The sequence below is a fragment of the Watersipora subatra genome, chromosome 7 (genome assembly GCF_963576615.1).
Source record: "Watersipora subatra chromosome 7, tzWatSuba1.1, whole genome shotgun sequence".
Lineage (NCBI taxonomy): Eukaryota > Metazoa > Bryozoa > Gymnolaemata > Cheilostomatida > Watersiporidae > Watersipora > Watersipora subatra.
Window position 1 is genome coordinate 54,376,746 of NC_088714.1, and position 19,934 is coordinate 54,396,679.

Here is a 19,934-nt window from a genome sequence, read left to right on the forward strand (position 1 = left end):
TAGATTACCAACTTTTACAACACTTTTGCTCAACTCTCTCAATAATTCCTGATTTCTGTCTTTTCATTTCCGTTTTGACATGTAACGAAGAACACCTTTTTTGTTGATGATTACTTATATGCCCATAACAATTTATACGTACGTACATACATATGTACCAGTGATACATCTGTGCTGAGTGGAAGTAGTTTCCAGTCAGTTGACAAATAGCGGGTTGTTAATTATAACATGGTTTTGATGGCGCAATTACACATTCATTTATTTTTCTGTATAGTTTTGGCTGGCTATTAATTCTCTCCCCAAGGGCCATGTCCTGTGAAGACGTGGGTGATCACAGTTCTTCACCACTTCCTATTTCTTGTTGTTTTCAACAATACTTGCTCTGATACCTCTGCTCAGTCTTTCTGGTAGTTGAGCCGCCATATACCAGGCTATTCATTACCTTTTCCAAAATTGACCTCAAGTTCTAATTGTTCTTACAGCTGACTGTTCCATCACTAATTCTATCAGTCAGCACCAAAAGTATTCATATTATCTGTTAAAAAATGAATCACAAAACGGGCAACATTGAAAACACTTATCTGGGCTGTCAACTCTAATAATAAAACATGGTTTTGTTGTAATTTTTTCCTAAAGCTTTTATTTTATATAAAAAGTCACTAAATGATAAGTACATGTAATATAGTATTTTGTATCTGAGCTCTGTGGCTCAATTAATGTCAATGTTTTTCTTATTTCATCAGAACACACTAGCACTTCCTGAGCTCTACTCATAAGGCTTTAATTGTAATGATTATAATCGCTGCAATTAATTATATTGTGTGAATGCGGTAGAGTGCAAATAATACTAAAAAACAATAAAGATCTCTATCTTAGTGAGCAACTGTAGGCTGTTGTTAGAATTCTTCAAACTTCCACCATTGTCCACTCCATCTCTCGCCAATCCTCACGAGTTCTTCGCAAGGCTCTAGCGCAACTGCTGCGCTTCCGTCGAGTAAACGCTCGCCGATGTCGATGCAGAGATCCAGCCTCGGGTGGCGAATTTGGAAGAACTGTGGAAACCTGTTGTGCTTTTCGAGGGACCAGATCATGTTGAGGTTCTCTACGTTGCACTGTCTCATGATGAGTGGCCGGGCTGAGTAGTAGTAGGATACGCAAAGGTCGCTGCTGACATCCTGAAACACAAGTTTCAGATACGATGAGTTTTATCGTGAATTTGCAAACAGTTGCTTGTTTCACAATTTCACATAAAATAGTTTGGGAAATTTTTTACAATTTAAAAAACCTGAGTCATAATTATGTATTTTTTATTCAAGTCTAAATTTTTTGTAGACATTTTTGTAATGTTATGCAGAGCCCTTGATGAAAAGTCTGAAATAGGCCAAGCTCTATTTGACCTTGAAATGTAAAGGTTATACTCCTTTATGCCCTCTATTGATGTGATTTGGCAGTTGAAAAACTCAATGAAAAAAGCGATTTTTGCTGGAAAAGCCAGAGGGTCGACCCCATGTTATTAGCTAGTACACTAGTAATCATTTAATTTATTTAGATGTAGAAGTATGTCTAAAACATTGTAACTACAAACTGGTACACACTGTAAGGCAGTAGTACATCAGTGTTATCTCGACAATTATTCGTTGTCTATGGGTACCATAGACCGATGGCACGATGAGGCGACGCAGATATGTCGGTAAACATCGAAGCTGTCAAAATTTCCTGTTCCTGCTATTTTACTTGATTGGCTCTGCAATTTGCACTTCAACAATGGTGGTTGGCTGCTGTGGGTTGCTCAATGTACATTTACCTCCGTGATAGTAGCTGTGAGACTAGTAATTCACTATTTCAGCGACTGCATTGTATTGTGAGAACACTACACCATGGACTAGTTAACGCAGATGTGTTTGGGATGAAGTGAACAATGTTACCAAAGACGATTTAGTGTAGATTAACGACAAAATACTGTGATATGGTGTGGACCTGCAACGTACCTGCATTAGACCAGCACTGCTGAATATCCAAATTTGCTTTTGATCGGACAATGGAGTGTTGTAGGTGCAAGTGTTGGTAAGTAATCCGGGGAAGGAGTTACTGAAGTTACCATGTGATGTCACGCATTCGCTAGTTGATATGCTCTACAACCATAACACCTCCATAGATACCTTCAGATGTTTGGAAATTGTTAAAGACTTTGTTAAGGGAATGCATATAACTTCTTAAAATGCAGCCATAGAGTGTAATAATAGCTTGCCAATGCTTTGATGAATAGCCAACTTCCAAAAGTTGCCACACTACGAATTTAAACAATAGACGCCTGTGATCAAATGAAATATAGTAACCTATAAGCTGTGGGTTAGCTTTTTTGTGTGAAAAAAATCATGTTTCTGGAGGCTTCAATAGTGACCTTCGGTTTGAAAATTTGAAAGATCGACACTTCGGTAGCAGAAAAAGTTTAATTTTAACTTTGAAATCTAGATTGTTGGTACAGCAAATAGTTACTTATATTGTATAGGAAATCTCATTTACTCTTACAAGCTCAGACTATTTTGTTACAGATAGAGCTAGAATACCTATTTACTAGCATTCTGGTAGTACGATGCACAATGAGAAACAGTCAGGTGTAATAACTATGTGTATAATTATTCCTAAATGTGGCAAGGAGGTCAATTGGTGCGGGTGATAGAGTGTTGGTCTACCAAGATGTAAGTTCTAATCCTGTCGAAAGAACCTTTTTCCTAATCTGTAAGCATGGCTATGAACTGACGAACGTATACGGCTCTTATTATAGTAAAAATAGTTTTTATCATCTTTGCTATAATAAGAGCCGCATTCATCCGTCTGAAGCCATGGTTGGAAGTTAGAAAAAAAATTCTTTTAATAAGATTTGAAATCACAACTTGTACCTTGGCAGACCAACACTCTATCACCAGCACCAATTGACCGCCTTGCCACATTTAGGAATAATTGTGCACATAGTTATTACACCTGACAGTTTTTCATTGAGCTCCGTACTGTCAGGATGCTAGTAAATGTGATTTTGGCTCTATCTGTAACAATATAGTCTGAACTTGTCATAGTAAATGCGATTTCCTATCGAAACCTTACAGTGTAAGTGCCTATTTGCTGTACCAACAATCTAGATTTCAAAGATAAAATTAGACCTTTTCTGCTACCGAAGCGGCGATTTTTCAAAATTTCAACACTGCCACCTGCACTAATCAATGGCCTCGTGTCATTCCTGAATAATTGTGCCCATACCTATTATATGTGCTTTATCAGCACATCTAGTGATCTCTCACAACACAAAAGACTGCCAGGGTACTAATAGGCATAAAAGTACTGGTTTGAACTATTAAAAGCTTGTTATGGTAAAGCTGTTATAAAAATGGTTGTGTAAGGTTTGAGAAATAGGTTTTTAGTTTTTTTTGTAATTAAGTTGAAAGAATAAACATGATATTCTTTTTACAAACTAACAACGTTGAATACATTTTGTGTTGAAAAGCGATAAAAGCATTCACAGATACAAAAGCATAAGTACTATTGATGAGGTAACTCCACCATGCGGTACCACTTGTTCCCAACTTGAGTAATTTACTTCAGCAAGCAGACGTGACCGTGGCATCCTTATCGTAGTGAAAAGTACATTTACTTAACAAATATATCTTTGGTATTTAATAAAACAACAGACAATTGAATTATGAAGCTTAAAAACCTGCAAAAATCCAGTCCTGCCATATATAGGGGGCGCTAGTTCACTGCTCCACAGCTCGCAGTAGGGACAGATGACACATCCTCTACTATCCGTCCTTCGAGTATACCGCTCACATCTTGGGTCCAGCCTTTCTGGACAGTCTGCTACTGGACAGTTCAGACAGACCTCACAGCCCACACATACTTGTCCATTTACTGTATAACTTGCTGTTTCTCTGTACCTTCTGCCTCCAGCGATGTCTTCGCTGTCTCCACACTGTACTGCTGGACAGCTCAGCGAAGGGCATTCATTTAGGGATGGAACATCGGTCACACATCTATGAAATATTCACATCACTGTTTATGTCTATTGCTAAAAGGAAAAACATATGATAAATGCACCTAGTAAAATAGCACAGAGTAAAAAGAAAATATTAAAGTATAAAGATCTACAACTTTGATTATAAAGCTGCCTTTGAAGGAAACGACAACTCCCTAGCCATTAGGTCCACTGGTAGAAAAATTAAAACCTAGTATAGAAAAGTTGGCTGAAATAGGAATCTCATGGCAAACTAAGTTGGACATATCAATGACAGACAAGCTATAACAAGATAAGTTGACATAAGACATTACGGAATATGGAAAATGTCAAACAATCAAATTAGTCATTCTTGGTTTGATGTAAGTCTTTTTGTTACTGTCGTAATTTTTTGTACGAACTAATAGGGAAGAACAATTATCAGCAGGAGGGCTGTACTCGAGTTAGAGTGAACTATGAAATTCCTAAAATGCCTTTGGTTAGAGTAATAAAAGCCAGAACACTTGTAAGAAGTAAACCTGACTGTATTGTACTCGAATAGCCTCATTAACTAATACAACTAACTTTGTGTAATGCTACATTAGTACTCTAGTGGACCTAGCCCCATGATGGGCGTTGTCATAAATATAGTTCTTTCTGCTCAAACTAACGTGGCAACATCTTGTAAAAATGTTTTAATAAATAAGCCTGAACTTCTAGCACATACTTAATTGTACAGGAATATATAATACTTAAATAGAGATATATTTTTATATATGACGGCTTCTATAAATAAAGACATTTTTATAAATAGAGAAGGTTTCTTTTTATATTTGAGGGTTTCGTTGAGTTGAAAATGTTTCTTTTTATGTATGAGGATTTTTTAAATGAGAAAGGTTTCTTTCTGCATATGAGGGTTTCCTTAAATAGAGAGGGTGTTGTTGACTTGTTTTAAAGAGGAATATCCTATTCAGGCTCCACTAACAGAAAATAGTAATTTTGTATATGGCGATAATTTGATATTTGTCTACTTTAAAGTTGAGTTAAACAGTACTGAACCGTAATTATTTGAATTACAGTTTAGCGCAGTTTCAAGTGGGCACAATTACAAAAAATTCTAAAATTGTTACACTAAAATCTTAAAAGGTTCTAGCTTAAGAAACATGAAAATGGATCATTTACTCTCACTAACAGAGAAAAAGCTTTGAATTAATTCAACAGGAAATAAACCTTGTAAAAACTTTATAACTTTCTCCCTGTTGGTCTTATTAAATGAATGATATGATGAGGGATTCGCTCAAAAGATATGTCCAAGTAAACCTTTTGGTAAGATGATATTTTTAAATTGTTTATAGTTTTTTTACTCTGAACAGCTCCAGTCAGTTTTACCCCTAATCTAATATTGACTCAAGATGCGTCTGAATTACCTCTGACAGTTGTAGCAATCTGTACCATCAACAGTGATAACATCTTTTGAAACCAGACCACAGTCTATCTGTGGGCACACCATGCCAGTCACCAAAGTGGTACAATCAGGTATTGGGTCGACACTGGTTGTTGGCATTGTGGTTGTTGTCGTTGTTGCAGCTGTTGTAGTTACGGCCTCGGTAGACATGGCAGCTGCAGTTGAGGGTCGCTCTGTAAAGCCTGATCTCTCATTATTTCTTACATCTGGTAGGGCTCTATCTGAACCGCCGTCTACCTCAGCCCTTTGCGCTGTTTCACACACTAAAAGAAGTAGTTTAGGTAAAGCAAATCATGATTCATAGGCAGTTTTGTGGGCTGTTTGTCTCTGGGAGTTTTTAATTGTCACTCATCATTTTAGCTTTATATATTCCTGTTGGGGCAGCCTTAATCTTGCAAACCCTTAAAGGCTGACTTGCAACAAAATTCACATTACAGTTATTTGGTATCAAAAGATTTACCATATCTTACTCTGCTGTATTGTAGGTACAAAATATGTGGAAATGTGACTGCAAGCTCTTAAAAGCTCAAAAACGAACAGCTAATCGCAGCCATCACGAAAACGCCGTAGGTTGGAATCCCTTTCCAAAACGGCTCAAATGGGATGTAGTTGAACACGATGGCTTCTGTTTAAACTTTGATGCAACCTCATTCGTCGAAATATTTTCACAAATTTACCTCACGCATTCAATAATACCATGTCTATTGTCCTTACACGCCTATTTCATCATCATTGTAATGCTGTCACTTTCAGCACTAATATCTTAAAGCCTACCGTGAAAATTAGTTTAATATTTTAACCTTAGCTCGGAGGAGTGCATATCATCATCTGATAAACATGAGGAGCCTGTTGGTCACTTGCGATAGTCGAAAAATGTTGCAGAAATTGTTTGCGATATTTGGCAGGAAGTATGGGCCACATGATCAGATTACGACTAGACGATTTGACCAAACTGAAGCGAAACTGTCAAGTCGCGAGCATCTATATTTGATAAGGACTTTCCAGTAAAACCCGAAGTGTTTGTCATAAACTAGTGCTACGAAACGTTTTATATTAAGTCTTTTATTGGTCTTTCATTTCATGTGATTACATCACGTGTCAAAACAATAACCACTTCAAGTTGAGTACGTCGTCGAAATAAAGGAAATCCAAACTACGGCGTTTTCGTGATGGCTGCGATTAGCTGTTCGCTTCTGAGCTTTTAAGTGCTTGTGATCACCTTCCCACATATTTTGCACCTACAACACAGCAGAGTAAGACATGGTGAATCTTTTGATATCAAATAACTGAAATGTGAACTTTGTTGCAAATCAACCTTCAACCTAGTTAACAATACAAGATCAGAGTCATTCCAGAATTTAAACTAATTATTTGTCCATGCCATTTAAAGGTGCAACAACTATCTTCACACTATGCACTGGCTTCACATAACATGGTCAGAATAGTGGTAAAATCTTTTGCCGCGAACTCGGGAAATCATTCGCCAATAAAGAAAAGAATAATTAATACTGAGCTAGTAGATATTTTTCTTTCATTTAATCATGTTTTCATTTTAATAATTAATTTTTAGGTTAATCTAACATAGGTAGCTCTAAACGTGACTATCCATAACATTCCTCCTTTTTCAGCAAACCACCTTACTTTATACCAGACACCAACACCTTGCCAATCTACACTATGGAACAGAGTTATGCAAAAAAAGCTTTTTCTTTCAATACACAAAACTTACTTTCCCATTTTTGGGTTTTGTTTTATGTCTCAATGTCTAATTTGTTTCAAACAAAATTGATCTGGGATAATAAAGTTAAAATGTTTCTACATACCTGGACATTCACAAAGGTGGTCTCCAATAACAACCGTACTAATGGTAGTTGCTTCACAAGTTACCGGAGGGCAGTTCAAAGCAGAGCAATCCTGGTTGCTATCCGTGCAGACACATACCTCACAGAGCTCACCTGCAAAACATGTCACCTGTTTTCACTTTTATTCTTATATGAATGTGACAGTGTGCAAGCAGTATCAATTGTCATTCATGCATTTTTAAGTGAACAAATTTAACAGAAATGCAAAGAACTTTAATTTTTAGGTTTTTTCTGTAGTAATTAGAGAAATCTGTGCATAAGGGTTAGACAAAAATACTCTAGATTGTTCTAGGACATTTTAGATTACAACTCAAACAGTTGAAAAACGGAAAATATCAAAAAAACCTTTTGCTAATTGTGAGTGGGGTTCACCTTACTTCACAAAATCAATTATTGCAAAGCGCATATCATTCAGCATTGCTGTTTTTTGTTGCTATGAGCCAATTGAAGAATTGTCTTCTTTTTTCAGTTTTTTGTTTACTTTATTACTTTGTTGGCAACAATTTTACTTCAAACAGAAAATTATTTTCTAAAATATACTATACAGCTCCTGTTACAGGGTTCTGCTACATTTCAGTGTACTTGCCTTCAAATGTCTGTGTGAATACTGCTGTTCTGCTGCACCAGTAACCTGGACAGCGTTTGACTGGACAACTCGTTTCTTGGTTTCCACAAGATGTGCACCAAGGACAGACTTGATCAGTTACTATACGGACTGTTCTGTTCACTGCAAAATCATTTACGAGCAATAAAATTTCTACATCTTGGTGATAAGGCAACGATTTGTTGGCAATATTTTGATACATAGTTAATGCATTTGCTGTAGATTTTCAACCAATCAGATGAGTGAAATAAAACCCTTATTAAACGGTAACATACCAATCTCACTGTCGCACGCTTCTTGAGAAAAGCAATTAGTTAGATCTGGACACGACTGCAAAGGAGCTTCTGTGGTAGTAACATCACTTCCTATATCTACTTCCTGTCTTCTGCACCTATCACAATCTAAAGTGTAAAACTTGTTAACTTGTAATCAAGATGGAAAGTTGGTTAAAATATGTTTTAAATAAATATTTCTGAATTAGGATCAACATGTATGTGTTATTGATTGGGGTATTCAGGAGGTTGAAGTTGTCTGCTAAATGTAACCTTCACTGATGTGCAATCGATGCAATAACTCCTTTACCAATTAAAAAAGACCCACAGATTATTCAATATCACCATTTCAACTACCAACTTCCAGACAAATCTTCCAACAACAAGCAGTCAGTTATTGTGCCCAGCAAACTTTAAATATTAATCAATAACAGTGATACTAATCTTAGTGTTTTTTAGGAATGCGTTGTTGAGGAATACACATTCCTAAGAGCAGTGGTTTTTAACCAGGGGGGAATTTTGGGATTTTAGGGGGGAATTTGGCAGTTTGCTAAAGGGAATTTCCGTGGCACCAATTTTTCTTATATAAAGGGCAGCGAGGAGTGAATGAATTTCAGTAGTTTCAACAAAGCCAAGATCTAAAACTGTGGAAAAGGTAAGGATTGCTACACTACATGCATATACATACCTGCAATATTAATTGTTCAGTTACCGATTTGGTTTGCATAAACGTATAACATTTTGACAATTTGCTCTGTAGCCTAACATATGTATGATGTTTTGCTCATGTAGATGTTGAACGTATTCAAATATTTTGATTGCATATCCCATATTGTAGGTGTTAGAAATGTCAAAGACAAAAAGACAAACATGTGATGATTCTTACCTTAACTATGGATTCACTTGTATGATTAAAAGCGGCATCGAAGTACCACAATGTGTTTTGTGCATGAAAGTGCTCGCTAACAACTCCATAAAACCACATCAACTTAAGCAACACTTAAGGAATAAACACACAGAACACAAGGATAAATCAGAGCCGTTCTTTGAAGATAAAGAGAGAGAACTCAAGCGGGCAAACTGGATTCCACTTGCAGCTTTCATATCCAGGCACAGGCCATTACTGAGGCATCCTAAGCTCTGTCTTACCGTATCGCTAAAGATAAGAAGCCACACACCATTGGTGAAACATAAGTTAAACCTTGTCTGCTGGAGTGTACTAAGATTATTCTCGGAGACACAGCCGCTCAAAAGATAGCTGATTTATCCCTCTCAGACAACACAGTGAAATCGAGGTTCGATATGTCTACGGACATAAAGAGGCAAGTAATTGAAAAGATCAATTCATCTCCCATGTTCGCCATTCAACTTGATGAGTCTACTGATGTTGCTAGCATTACACAGCTGATGGTGTTTGCACGCTATGTACACAGAGAGACAATTGAGGAAGAATTTCTGTTCTGCAGTCCTCTAGCAGAGACCACCACAGCTGCTGATGTTATGAACCAGGTTTCCGACTTCTTCAGCAAAGAACATCTGGACTGGGGCAAACTAATTGGAGTTTGCACTGATGGTGCTTCAGCCATGCTTGGCTGTCGTGCTGGATTTGAACAGTTGGTAAAAGAAAAAAATCCTTTAGTGGTGAGTACCCATTGCTTCATTCACAGACAAGTGCTAGCAGCAAAAACTCTTCCCAAAGGATTGCAGGAACACCTTTCTTCAGTGATTAAAGTAGTAAACTTTATCAAAGGCTCTGCCTTGCAAACACGTCTCTTCCACAAGTTATGCAAAGATATGGATGCTGTGCACTCATCACTATTGTTCCACACCGAAGTTCGATGGTTATCAAAGGGTAACATGCTTCGGCGTTTCTTCAATTTATGAGCAGAGGTCAATGAGTTCTTGAAAACTCATAACAAACCCAAACTACTGGTTTCAATGCAGGTGGAAGGCTTCCATCAATGTCTTGCTTACCTGGTTGACATATTTGGTTCAATCAATGAAGTGAACACAACGATGCAAGGTAGAGACAGAAATGTGTTGAATGTAACTGATAGTATCAATGCACTCAAGGACAAGCTCAACACTGGGTGGAAAGACTGGCTACTGAGAGTGTAAGAGTTTCATTTCCAGTTCTGCATTCATTAGTTGACAAGAAAGTTCCTTCCGCTTCTTTGCTAATCGACATAAAGCATCACTTGAACAGTTTGATAGCAGAGTTTGAGAGATATTTTCCAAAGTTAGATCCTAGGACAGAGCAATTCATGAGCCTGACCCGAGACCCTTTCCGGCACAATGTCCACGAGATTCCGAAACAGCTTCAGGAGGAGTTTTTGGAGCTGACAAACAACTCTGCATTAAAAGATGACTTCAAAGAGCTATCAATAGAGCACTTTTGGGTTCAGGCCCAAAGATTGTATCCCAACATAAGCCTGGACGCTTTCAAGATGCTCATACCATTTGCTTCCACATATCTTTGCTAGTCAGCATTTTCAGCAATGCTAACCATAAAGAGCAAATCTAGAAACCGTCTGGAAGTAGAAACTGACCTACGGTGTGTCCTATCTACAACAACTCCTAACATCAAAATTCTGGTCAGCTCCAAACAAACACAGAAATCGCACTAGTCTGCTGACTGTCTTACAATGATAGATGTATTGAGTTTCAACATACATTCATTTTTAATATTCCATGTAAATATGACTGTAATAAATGCATATATACATGTATATATATGTGTGTATATAAGTTATATATGTAAATAAAGTTCACTATCTAGTTGCAGTGCATTATTTGAAGGAGTTGGGAGAGGGGGAATTTCTGTCTTTAGTTTTGGAAAAGGGGAATGGGGCAAAAAAGGTTAAGAACCACTGCCTAAGAGGCTTGTATGACTTGGTTAACTTGGTTAATTACTTGCATTTGAATCCAAAAGTTTTGAGGCATATCCCATACATACATCTCCCAAATCATTTAGGGCCCTTTGGGCCCTAAATGATTTGGCACCCATCCAGGGTGCCAAATCCATCCAGGCACCCATTCAGTTCGCTTAGACTGTGCTAAAAAATTTATTGGATTTTTTATCTACTAAGCGTTGACTGTAGGTTGTCAACAAATCGTATCTCAGTCTTTCCTGTTTGAAACAGGTATTAACTGTTGTTGAACCAGATTGGAACACAATTAGGATGTGTGACTCTCCTTATGAGCATATCAGTCTAGCTTGTTTCATTACATTATATAAGTGTTTATCAGCTCCATCCAAGAAAAATCAAATTAAAATGTCAACTAGTAAGTCACCATAAGAGCGATTAACCAAACATAATTATGCACAGAGCGATAATAGCTGGTGGCTATTAAAAATGAACTCAATTTGTTCGGCTTTCATTTTGAACTTGGTCTCACATATTTCTAGGAAGTTTTTAGCCTTATTTCTAGGACAGAACCACCTTATTTCTAGAACGTAACTTAGCCTTATTTCTAGTAAGTGCTTAGCCTTATTTCTTGAATAGAACTTAGCCTTATTTTTAGGACAGAACTTAACCTTATTTTTAGTAAGTTCTTAGTTTTATTTTTAGGACAGAGCCCAGTCTTATTTTTAGGACGAAACATAGCCTTATTTTTAGGACAAAGCTTAGCCTTAGTTTTAGGACAAAGCTTAGCCTTATTTTTAGAACATAACTCAGACTTATTTCTAGGACAAAACTTGACCTTAATGCAAGCAGCATGCACAGGCTTTTTGGTTGCCTTTGATATTAATGGGTAGTTTTACTGTGAAGCTAGATGAGAAGATAACTCTGTAGCACTGTGTATTTGCCTCACCCAGCACAATAGTTATAAGTACAAGTGAAAAGATGAACTACTTTGCTCAAATAATATAACATAATAGTTGAGATATTAATAGCTATAACAGTGGTAGTGCTCATATCTGCAAATATATCATTAATTAAAGCAAATCTCTGACAATTTTTTTTAACATTAACATTATTTTCATGAAAAATCTATAATAAATATAATATACTTATGTATTAATAATAAACAGGATTTCTCAGAGGTTTTGAGCTATAGTAGGCCCTACTAACCGAGTGCATCTGGCAATTTTTCCTAAAATCTTTTAAAAGCATTGCTTACTATTAAAAGTGCAATAATAAGTGGCAGAATTCACTTTTACAGACCTAGAAACAAATGCTATTAGTGATGACTCCATTTTAAAAAGGTTATAGATGCCTAGAAAATCAGGAGAGATCATTACAATTATATGTCTGCGCAGAAACCCAAATCTCTGATTTTAGGCGATTTGTCTCTAAACTTACCTCTGCACGTTGTTCCATTCTCTCTCTTGTAGATCATCTCTATTTGGCAGTTACCAAGGGATGGACAATCAGTTGCACTTTCACACATGGCTGTCTCCATGCCAATAGTGTATTCCGGAATGTTCTCATTTGGGTCCTTCCACTCTAAGCATTCTGGACACACTTGGCATCTGTAAAAATGAGAGCCCATATTTATTTATTTGAAGACACATTTGAGTTTTAAACTCAAATCTCAAAAGACATCACTCTCTACATATCAAAGAATGTCTAAATGTATATATACATGTATATATATCATATTTAGGATCTGCAATAGACATACTCTCGGTTCTCTCCCATTGACACATATCTGTCCTGGTATCGAGCACACTTATCCACTAGAGGGCATGCGGTCTCATTATACTCAGGGCATGGAAGAGGAGTGGATACTGGCCTCGGTTGGTCTGCTGCAGAATAATAACATCTCTCAATAGTTGCTAAGGCTAAGAGTTAGCTAGCAAGATCTAAATACAACTCGAACTGGCAAAATGAACTATTTACTCGGTATAAGTAAGAATTTTCCATTCTCCATATTTTACTTAATATATATTCGTTGGTAAAATCTATGGTTTCTCCTAAAACTTGACAGCATTTTTTTTGTGTGTGATCTGCCTGATCATCATAGAGTTTTCTGTCGTTTATCTCTTACCTGATTGAATATTCATAAGGTTCATTAACTAAGACAGCAGATCTTTAGTGTGCAAGAAATCACAACTACGTCCCATCGGTCCGGCTTTTGCCTTTTTGTGATCTAAGGCTAGACTCTAACAGTTTTACATAGTCACACAAAACATGGCATATTCGACCGGCTAGACTGAGCCAAAGTAGTGATAACCTTTTTGATATTGCAGTTACATAAGCTATATGCTTGTTTTTTGACTTCTTTTATAAAGAGACTTTGTCGTGTTGATACTCCTAACTTACAGTTTATCTTCAATAGGATTTTGCTAGGGTCAAGAAGTATAGGTCAAAAACTTGATATCAAAACAATATTTACTCGTTATTCATTGCTCTAGATGCAAACTAAGGCTATATTGCATTTCATTTTGCTCTTATTTATATTAAGAAGAATCCAATGTTGTCATTGCATCTGCCGGTTAGTCTAAGTAGACGCAATGGATTTCCACATTTGTTGGCAGACGCCATCCAAACTTCACATACAAATGCTCTGTGCCTTTTTCCAGACCACTAAAAATATTGTGGAGCACACTAGCCGCCCCTCGAGCTGATCAACAAATTGGCACACCCGCCGGGCGGAGCGCTAGCCAACTAGCAAGAAGACGGCTTGGTCCAACCGGACTGAAAGACAGATGGCCCAGCTCTACCTGGCTGAGTGAAAGAAGGACCGGGCTGAGCAAGAACATAACCAGCCGGCCACCGAATAGTGTTGAGAGGGCTGATCGGCTACGTGGTCGGCGCTGAGTAAACTGGCTGGCCCCGCAAAAGGAAGATGGAACTTCTCCCATATATAAGGAGGCCATTTGGCACCAAGAAGGCAAAGCGATGAAAAGCCTCAGCCTAGACACTCGATTGTATGTGTACACTCTTGACTGTATCGTATATATGTATTTGTCAACATGTATTTTATAGTCAAACAAAGTGGCTGGTTCTAAGTGGAGCCGTAAAGGTTCATGGTAGATCCTGTAAAATATCTTGTTTTAAAACTTTGGTTCCTAAGAAACATTTTCTTAAACCCCACCTTTGGACTATCTGATAGAAAATACAAGTGTTCTCAGACTAACTGCTAGTTAATAAACTTGGGGCATAAATCAGAAAGACTTTTACCACCAAGTTAAGGAAAGAGACTTTGAGAGTAAAGGTACCCTTGATATTAACAGACAACCACTTCTAGTCCGAATTCGACTGGTAGCTTTACTTGTATTTAACAAGTAAGGTTGTTCTAGCAAAGATCTAGCAAAGTTCTGACGGCAAACTTCTAGTTCTAAAAGTACTAAGAACTTAGAGAAAATTCCTACCTTTATATCTGTTGCACACTCTACAGGCTGGACATAGCTCTCCATTTATATACTGGTAGTTGGGACCATACACATCACAGCTGCAAGAAAAACAATTTTAGACTATTATGATTCACTAACATAGGACATCAACCTGTTACTTTTTTTCTTCCCGAATAATAAAATCTTCTTTGTAAATGGTTGCTATGCGCTGCCTTAAATTGACATTAAAGTGACCTCTAAAGCTTAATATTAAATACTAAGCGTCAAATTGTCGAGCATGATAAAATTATGTGCTATCATTTTTATGAAAGTTAGCCTTAGGAACTTTTTTTGCAAGTTTGTGTACTCCTCATCAAAGACATTAGTAGTGAAGCAATGTGAAAACCATGTTAAGGCTGGTCTTTTGTTTACCAAAGCAGTAAACCTTTTATTACTTACTCATAAGCATAAAGTTTTGCATTTTGAGCCTTTTGCCTCCAAATATCTGGTAAATGACCCTATCTTTACAAATTGTCAAAAAACAAATGTTTGCCAAAGTGTTTAAAAGGAGATATTTTGGAAAACCACACAGAACCTTTTTTTCTGTTTTAAACTACATGCATGTAAATGCTTTCAACTTTTCTCCAGTTTTGAACTTCATGTAAATATGTTTAGCTTCTAAAACTGCAACAGGCCGAGCTGAGTAACTGCTAAGATATTTTTAACTTGTAAAAATTAGTGGTTATGTGCAACACGAATGTACTTGGTTTAATAAGAAAGTGGTGAAGACTTGGTTTAAAGACATGTATTAAGCATGTCTCACCTGGTACATTAAATGGAATTAAAGCAAGCCATCTTTGTAAGAAAATTAGTTTAAATGTATTATGTTGAAAAATGAGCATAATGGAAAAATCAAAATACCAAAGATTTGAGTAAAGTTCAATCACCATTTTGTGGTAGCGATAAGATATTGGTGTTTTTCTATATAGAAATTATATAAACACTTATTTTTCTACATAATTTTAGAGAAAAACTTTAGCACTTCATGCCTATTAAAAGAGACCATTCAATTTTACTCAGAATTTTAGAACTTTCTTAAATACATTAGAATAAAATATTGAATTGTTTGACATAGCCATTATCCAAAAAGTTGGCTAGAATTGTTCTCTAGGAAGTTGATTTTACTTGACAACTATAAAATGTACGATATAAATGTCCTTGTACTAGATTTAGCATGCCAAACACGTGTCACCATGTCCCATTTTGTTAATCTTACCCTGCTATTCTCTCTGGACAATCTTGTTGAGGACAGTTGTTATACGAGACACACTCAGAGCATCCTCGACATCTTCTGTCACCTTGCACTATTATCACAGGCTGTACTTTATTGCAGAGTGGAGAGATAACTGGGCATATACTGTAGGGACAAGCCTCTTTTTCAACTACACTGCAACCGCAACAGATGAATTACAAATAATAATTATAAGTTTATAGCTGAATAATTGGGCAAATTTTGAAAGCAAGGAAACGATGGAATACTGAAGAACACACATGCTGAACTGTGGTTCATTGTGAGCAAGGTTGAGGTGTTTCAAGAACATTATTTCAAATTTCTCTATTGCAACCATTTTTAAACCTTTTATCGTTATAAAATCTTACTGATTTTTACGGTAATAAAAGTCGGGTCTGACTGCTCCGAAGCCACGCTTAGAGGTTAAAAAGACTGCTTTTACTGAAATTCATAATCACGCCTTTCAGCTTGGGATATCAACACTATACCGCGTGCACCAAATCAACCGCTTAGCCATATTTTGGAATAATTGTGCAGTTACTGTAGTTATTACACGTGGCAGTCTCTCACAGCACACTAGACTGCCAGAGCTCTGGTCCGGGCTGCATCCACCCGAAGACATGGTTGGAGATCGGAAAAAAGAATGTTTTTTACAAGATTTAAACTTGAGACTATTAGCATGCTAGACATCCATTCTAACAACTGCACCAATACACTGCCCACAAGCAATCCACAATAACTGTACATAGAGTTATTACAGCTGGTGATTTCTTCTAGCACACTTACTGTCAAGGTGCTACTGGTTTATGATTTCCGTCTGAAATACAGATGTCTCAGCTCTAGCATTGAACTTGTCGCTATCATAGCTACCTAGGGTAACCTAGGTTACCCTAGGTAATCCTAGGGTAACCTAGCTAACTTGTTGCTATCATAGGTACCTAGAGTATACTGTATGTTGTCATCTATTCCTTTCTTCCAAAAATAAAACCTATCCTACATGTAAAGGTAAGTCAGTCATCAAAAGATAAAATGAATTTAAACGGAAACCTTCCTCATTCATTCAAGTGCAAATACACATCTTCAGATGAATCAACTCATGGTGCCAGTTTGCACCAAGTAGTCAAAATTCCTTACAACACAATTACCGGTGAAGGCTGATTGACTATCCCTTTCATATGAATGAAATAAAGCTATCGCTTAGTCACACACCAATTTGCAAAGTTGTCACAAGCGGGTATATTTGTTTTAGTAGCCTTAGTTACTCTAACTAATGTTCCGAAACATATTTACTGTCTGAGCTGTGATAAATCCGACATGCTGGAGCAGGTTACTAAATGAAGCATTTATTGTGAATCATTATGGTGGCACTAGCTGATATCTTACCAAACTGCTGCAGTAATAAATAGAATTGTATAGCATCAAGGATTCGCTTCACTGTAAACTATTAATTTTAAAATTTAATAATTAAAATGTAGTTTGAGATTGATTTTGTTTTTAGTAGGTTTTTTATTCCAAAACTCCACAAAGGAAGTCATTAGAGCAGTGAGTTTTAACCCTGTTAGTCGTACTGACCCAGCGTCATGTGTACTTTCACCAGACCTTTCTTTATTGAAAAATAAAATGATATTTTTTTCGCATTAAAGACAGGTAAATAGTTTACTGGTGCACAAAATGAACTGTGCATTAACATTACTGTGTTCATAGAACAAAACCAATACTATGCATGAGCTCACAACAAATTACACATATTCTTATAAATATATGACTTTGCAAATCAGTGTGACTTCTGCTGTTGGCTTTGAAGCACCTTCACTGAACCCCTGAGACTAACTCACCAAACTCCTAGGGTTTGATTAAAACTGTGTTACAAATTAATGATAAAAGCTCCCAAGGCAGCAATTATTGAGTACATCATGTATTTGGCATACATCATGTATATTCACATGCAGGTACTGAGTTCAATTAGAACATTTAACATATTTTTCTTGTGGCACAAAAGGCCTGGTTCCTAATCACCATCTAAGACATTGCAGAAAAGGTGTCATATTACACAAAAAATATAATATCACAAGAGGTATGCTAAGTGATGAAGCAACCATAATATCGCAAAAGACATTTATGCCCAATGACAAGCATAAATTCGCCAGAGAAGTGCTATGTCACACAGGAAACACACTACTGAAAGAGGCAGACAGTGTCGCATATGAAATATAACATTATGAAAGACATGCCATGTCACATGGACAACAAAGACTTTTTTGAAAAAGACGAGTAATGCTGTGTTGAGATCTATGAACACCAATGTTTACAATTCCGCCCATCTTAGATATTTTTGTGACATTTTCTTATACAGTACTGGTCAGAGTTACCCGTTTTGTTTGAATTTTCCTTAACAACACCGAATGTTATCATTGACAATCAGATAACTCACAAATAAATAAACAAGTAACATTATTTATATGACTCAATCAATCCATTATCTTTTGACAAAGTGGTTTCATATGCTTCATCAATGATAAAAGTCATGCAGTAACATTGCACCAATACATTAGAGTATTTTTCTGAAGGCCTAAATAAACTAGACTACCCTAGTGCTGGTTTATGCAATAGGCCCTAGTTTAAAAAACATAATAATGCAATTTCCTAAAAAGGAAATAAATAAGAGAAATAATACCAAGATTATACTAAATACTCTTCACTCATACGGTTTAGCAATTCCACACACTTGCCAAAATACGGCTACTCATTTGTGTTATGTTAGACTTGACTTTTGCTTACGTGGTTGGAGATTTACAGTAGTAACATCTGCTGCATGCCCCTTGAGCTCCCTGGATAGCCTGAGGTAACCAGAGTTGAATATTTTCATCGGCGCAGTCTGTAGGACGTTCATCAGTGCATCCGGCTGGTCGTCTCGTCTCACACAATTGGTTTTGCTAAAACAAATAGTTTGTAAGGTTTTAATTGAAAATCTCATTTACACAGACAAGTTCAGACCTTTCTCTATAAATAGAGCCAGTATAAATATGTATTATTTGTTCATTTGTAGTACAAAATTATTTATTTCCATATTTAAAATCCTGGTATGATTAACATGCTATGAAAATGGATGACTGAGTAGATATTTTGAGGAATAGACTTTAGCTTTTTTTGTAAGAAAATCTTGTATTTATGTTGCAATCTGTCAACATTTAATCGATTGTGCATTTAATAAAACAGGAGATTCAGCGCAAGAAGTCCCCTTCCGCTAGTGAAAATTTCAGAAAGAACAGTGCCATTGAACAATATGATAAAAGACCAGAATTCTCTAGTCATCTAACACAAAAAGCAATTAATGACGATGCCTACGATTTCTTTAATTGTCAATCAGATAGGAAGGATGGTGTTTAAGAGTCTGGTTCTCTGGAACCAGACAGAGTTTTTAAACCAAATTACCTTAATTACCTAGCAGAAAAATAGAGCATATAATTATAAACTTTAGTTGAAATATAAAATATACACATATGAGTGAAATCTGCCGTAAAATGTCATAATTTATAGCGTTTAAACAGACTAGCAGACTCACATGGAATCCCAAAGTGGGATCTAATAATAGAAATAAATCGATACTTACAAACGTCGATCTTGTGATTTGGCTTGTCACCCATTCTACCAAGAGCATCATTACAATCAGTTTAAAATACATTCTCATACAAGTCTTAGACATCTCGTGAACCGAAGAGAAAGAATTCTGGTTGTCTAGCCTGTTGAATTCTGCTTACGAGAGTGAGAGGGATGTCAGGTCAGTTCACAAAGCATGACGCTCTGGACTAAGGCCAGATTAGTAGAAATGGCTGCCTAATGTACCATTTAATCTCTTGCGTCATTCTTCATAGATACTATAGTCAGGTATATGGTGCAAACCATGACAATCTTTCTACCAGTGTCACGATAACGGATAAAGAAAATGAGACAATAAAGTTTTCCAAAAATCTAAAGACAAGCCGCACATTATATCATTTAATGGCTGTTTGATTCGCAGTTATAGCATATGAATGCTTACCACAGTAAATGTTATTACGTTTGAGTTTACATGATGACAAAAGTGTGCTAAACTCGGTAAAATTTTTTTTTTATGTGGTCACTACAAGGAAATAAGCAGCATCCATGGTGGGTAGGAAATTGGTTGCGACCAC

At 36.6% G+C, this 19,934-nt stretch overlaps 1 protein-coding gene across 1 annotated transcript; it reads right to left on the reverse strand.

The window, feature by feature from the left end:
* Positions 1 to 694: 694 nt before the first annotated feature.
* Positions 695 to 19,406, reverse strand: LOC137400900 (uncharacterized). The gene is made up of 14 exons (XM_068087241.1): positions 19,377 to 19,406; positions 18,541 to 18,695; positions 15,748 to 15,918; positions 14,511 to 14,590; positions 13,805 to 13,993; positions 12,818 to 12,941; positions 12,496 to 12,665; positions 8,192 to 8,317; positions 7,899 to 8,039; positions 7,274 to 7,405; positions 5,413 to 5,713; positions 3,710 to 4,025; positions 1,989 to 2,132; positions 695 to 1,175 (listed from the first exon to the last, which is right to left on the reverse strand). The coding sequence occupies exons 1-14, from the start codon at positions 19,404 to 19,406 to the stop codon at positions 897 to 899; spliced, it is 2,358 nt and encodes a 785-aa protein (XP_067943342.1). The 3' UTR covers positions 695 to 896.
* Between the last annotated feature and the right edge of the window lie 528 nt (positions 19,407 to 19,934).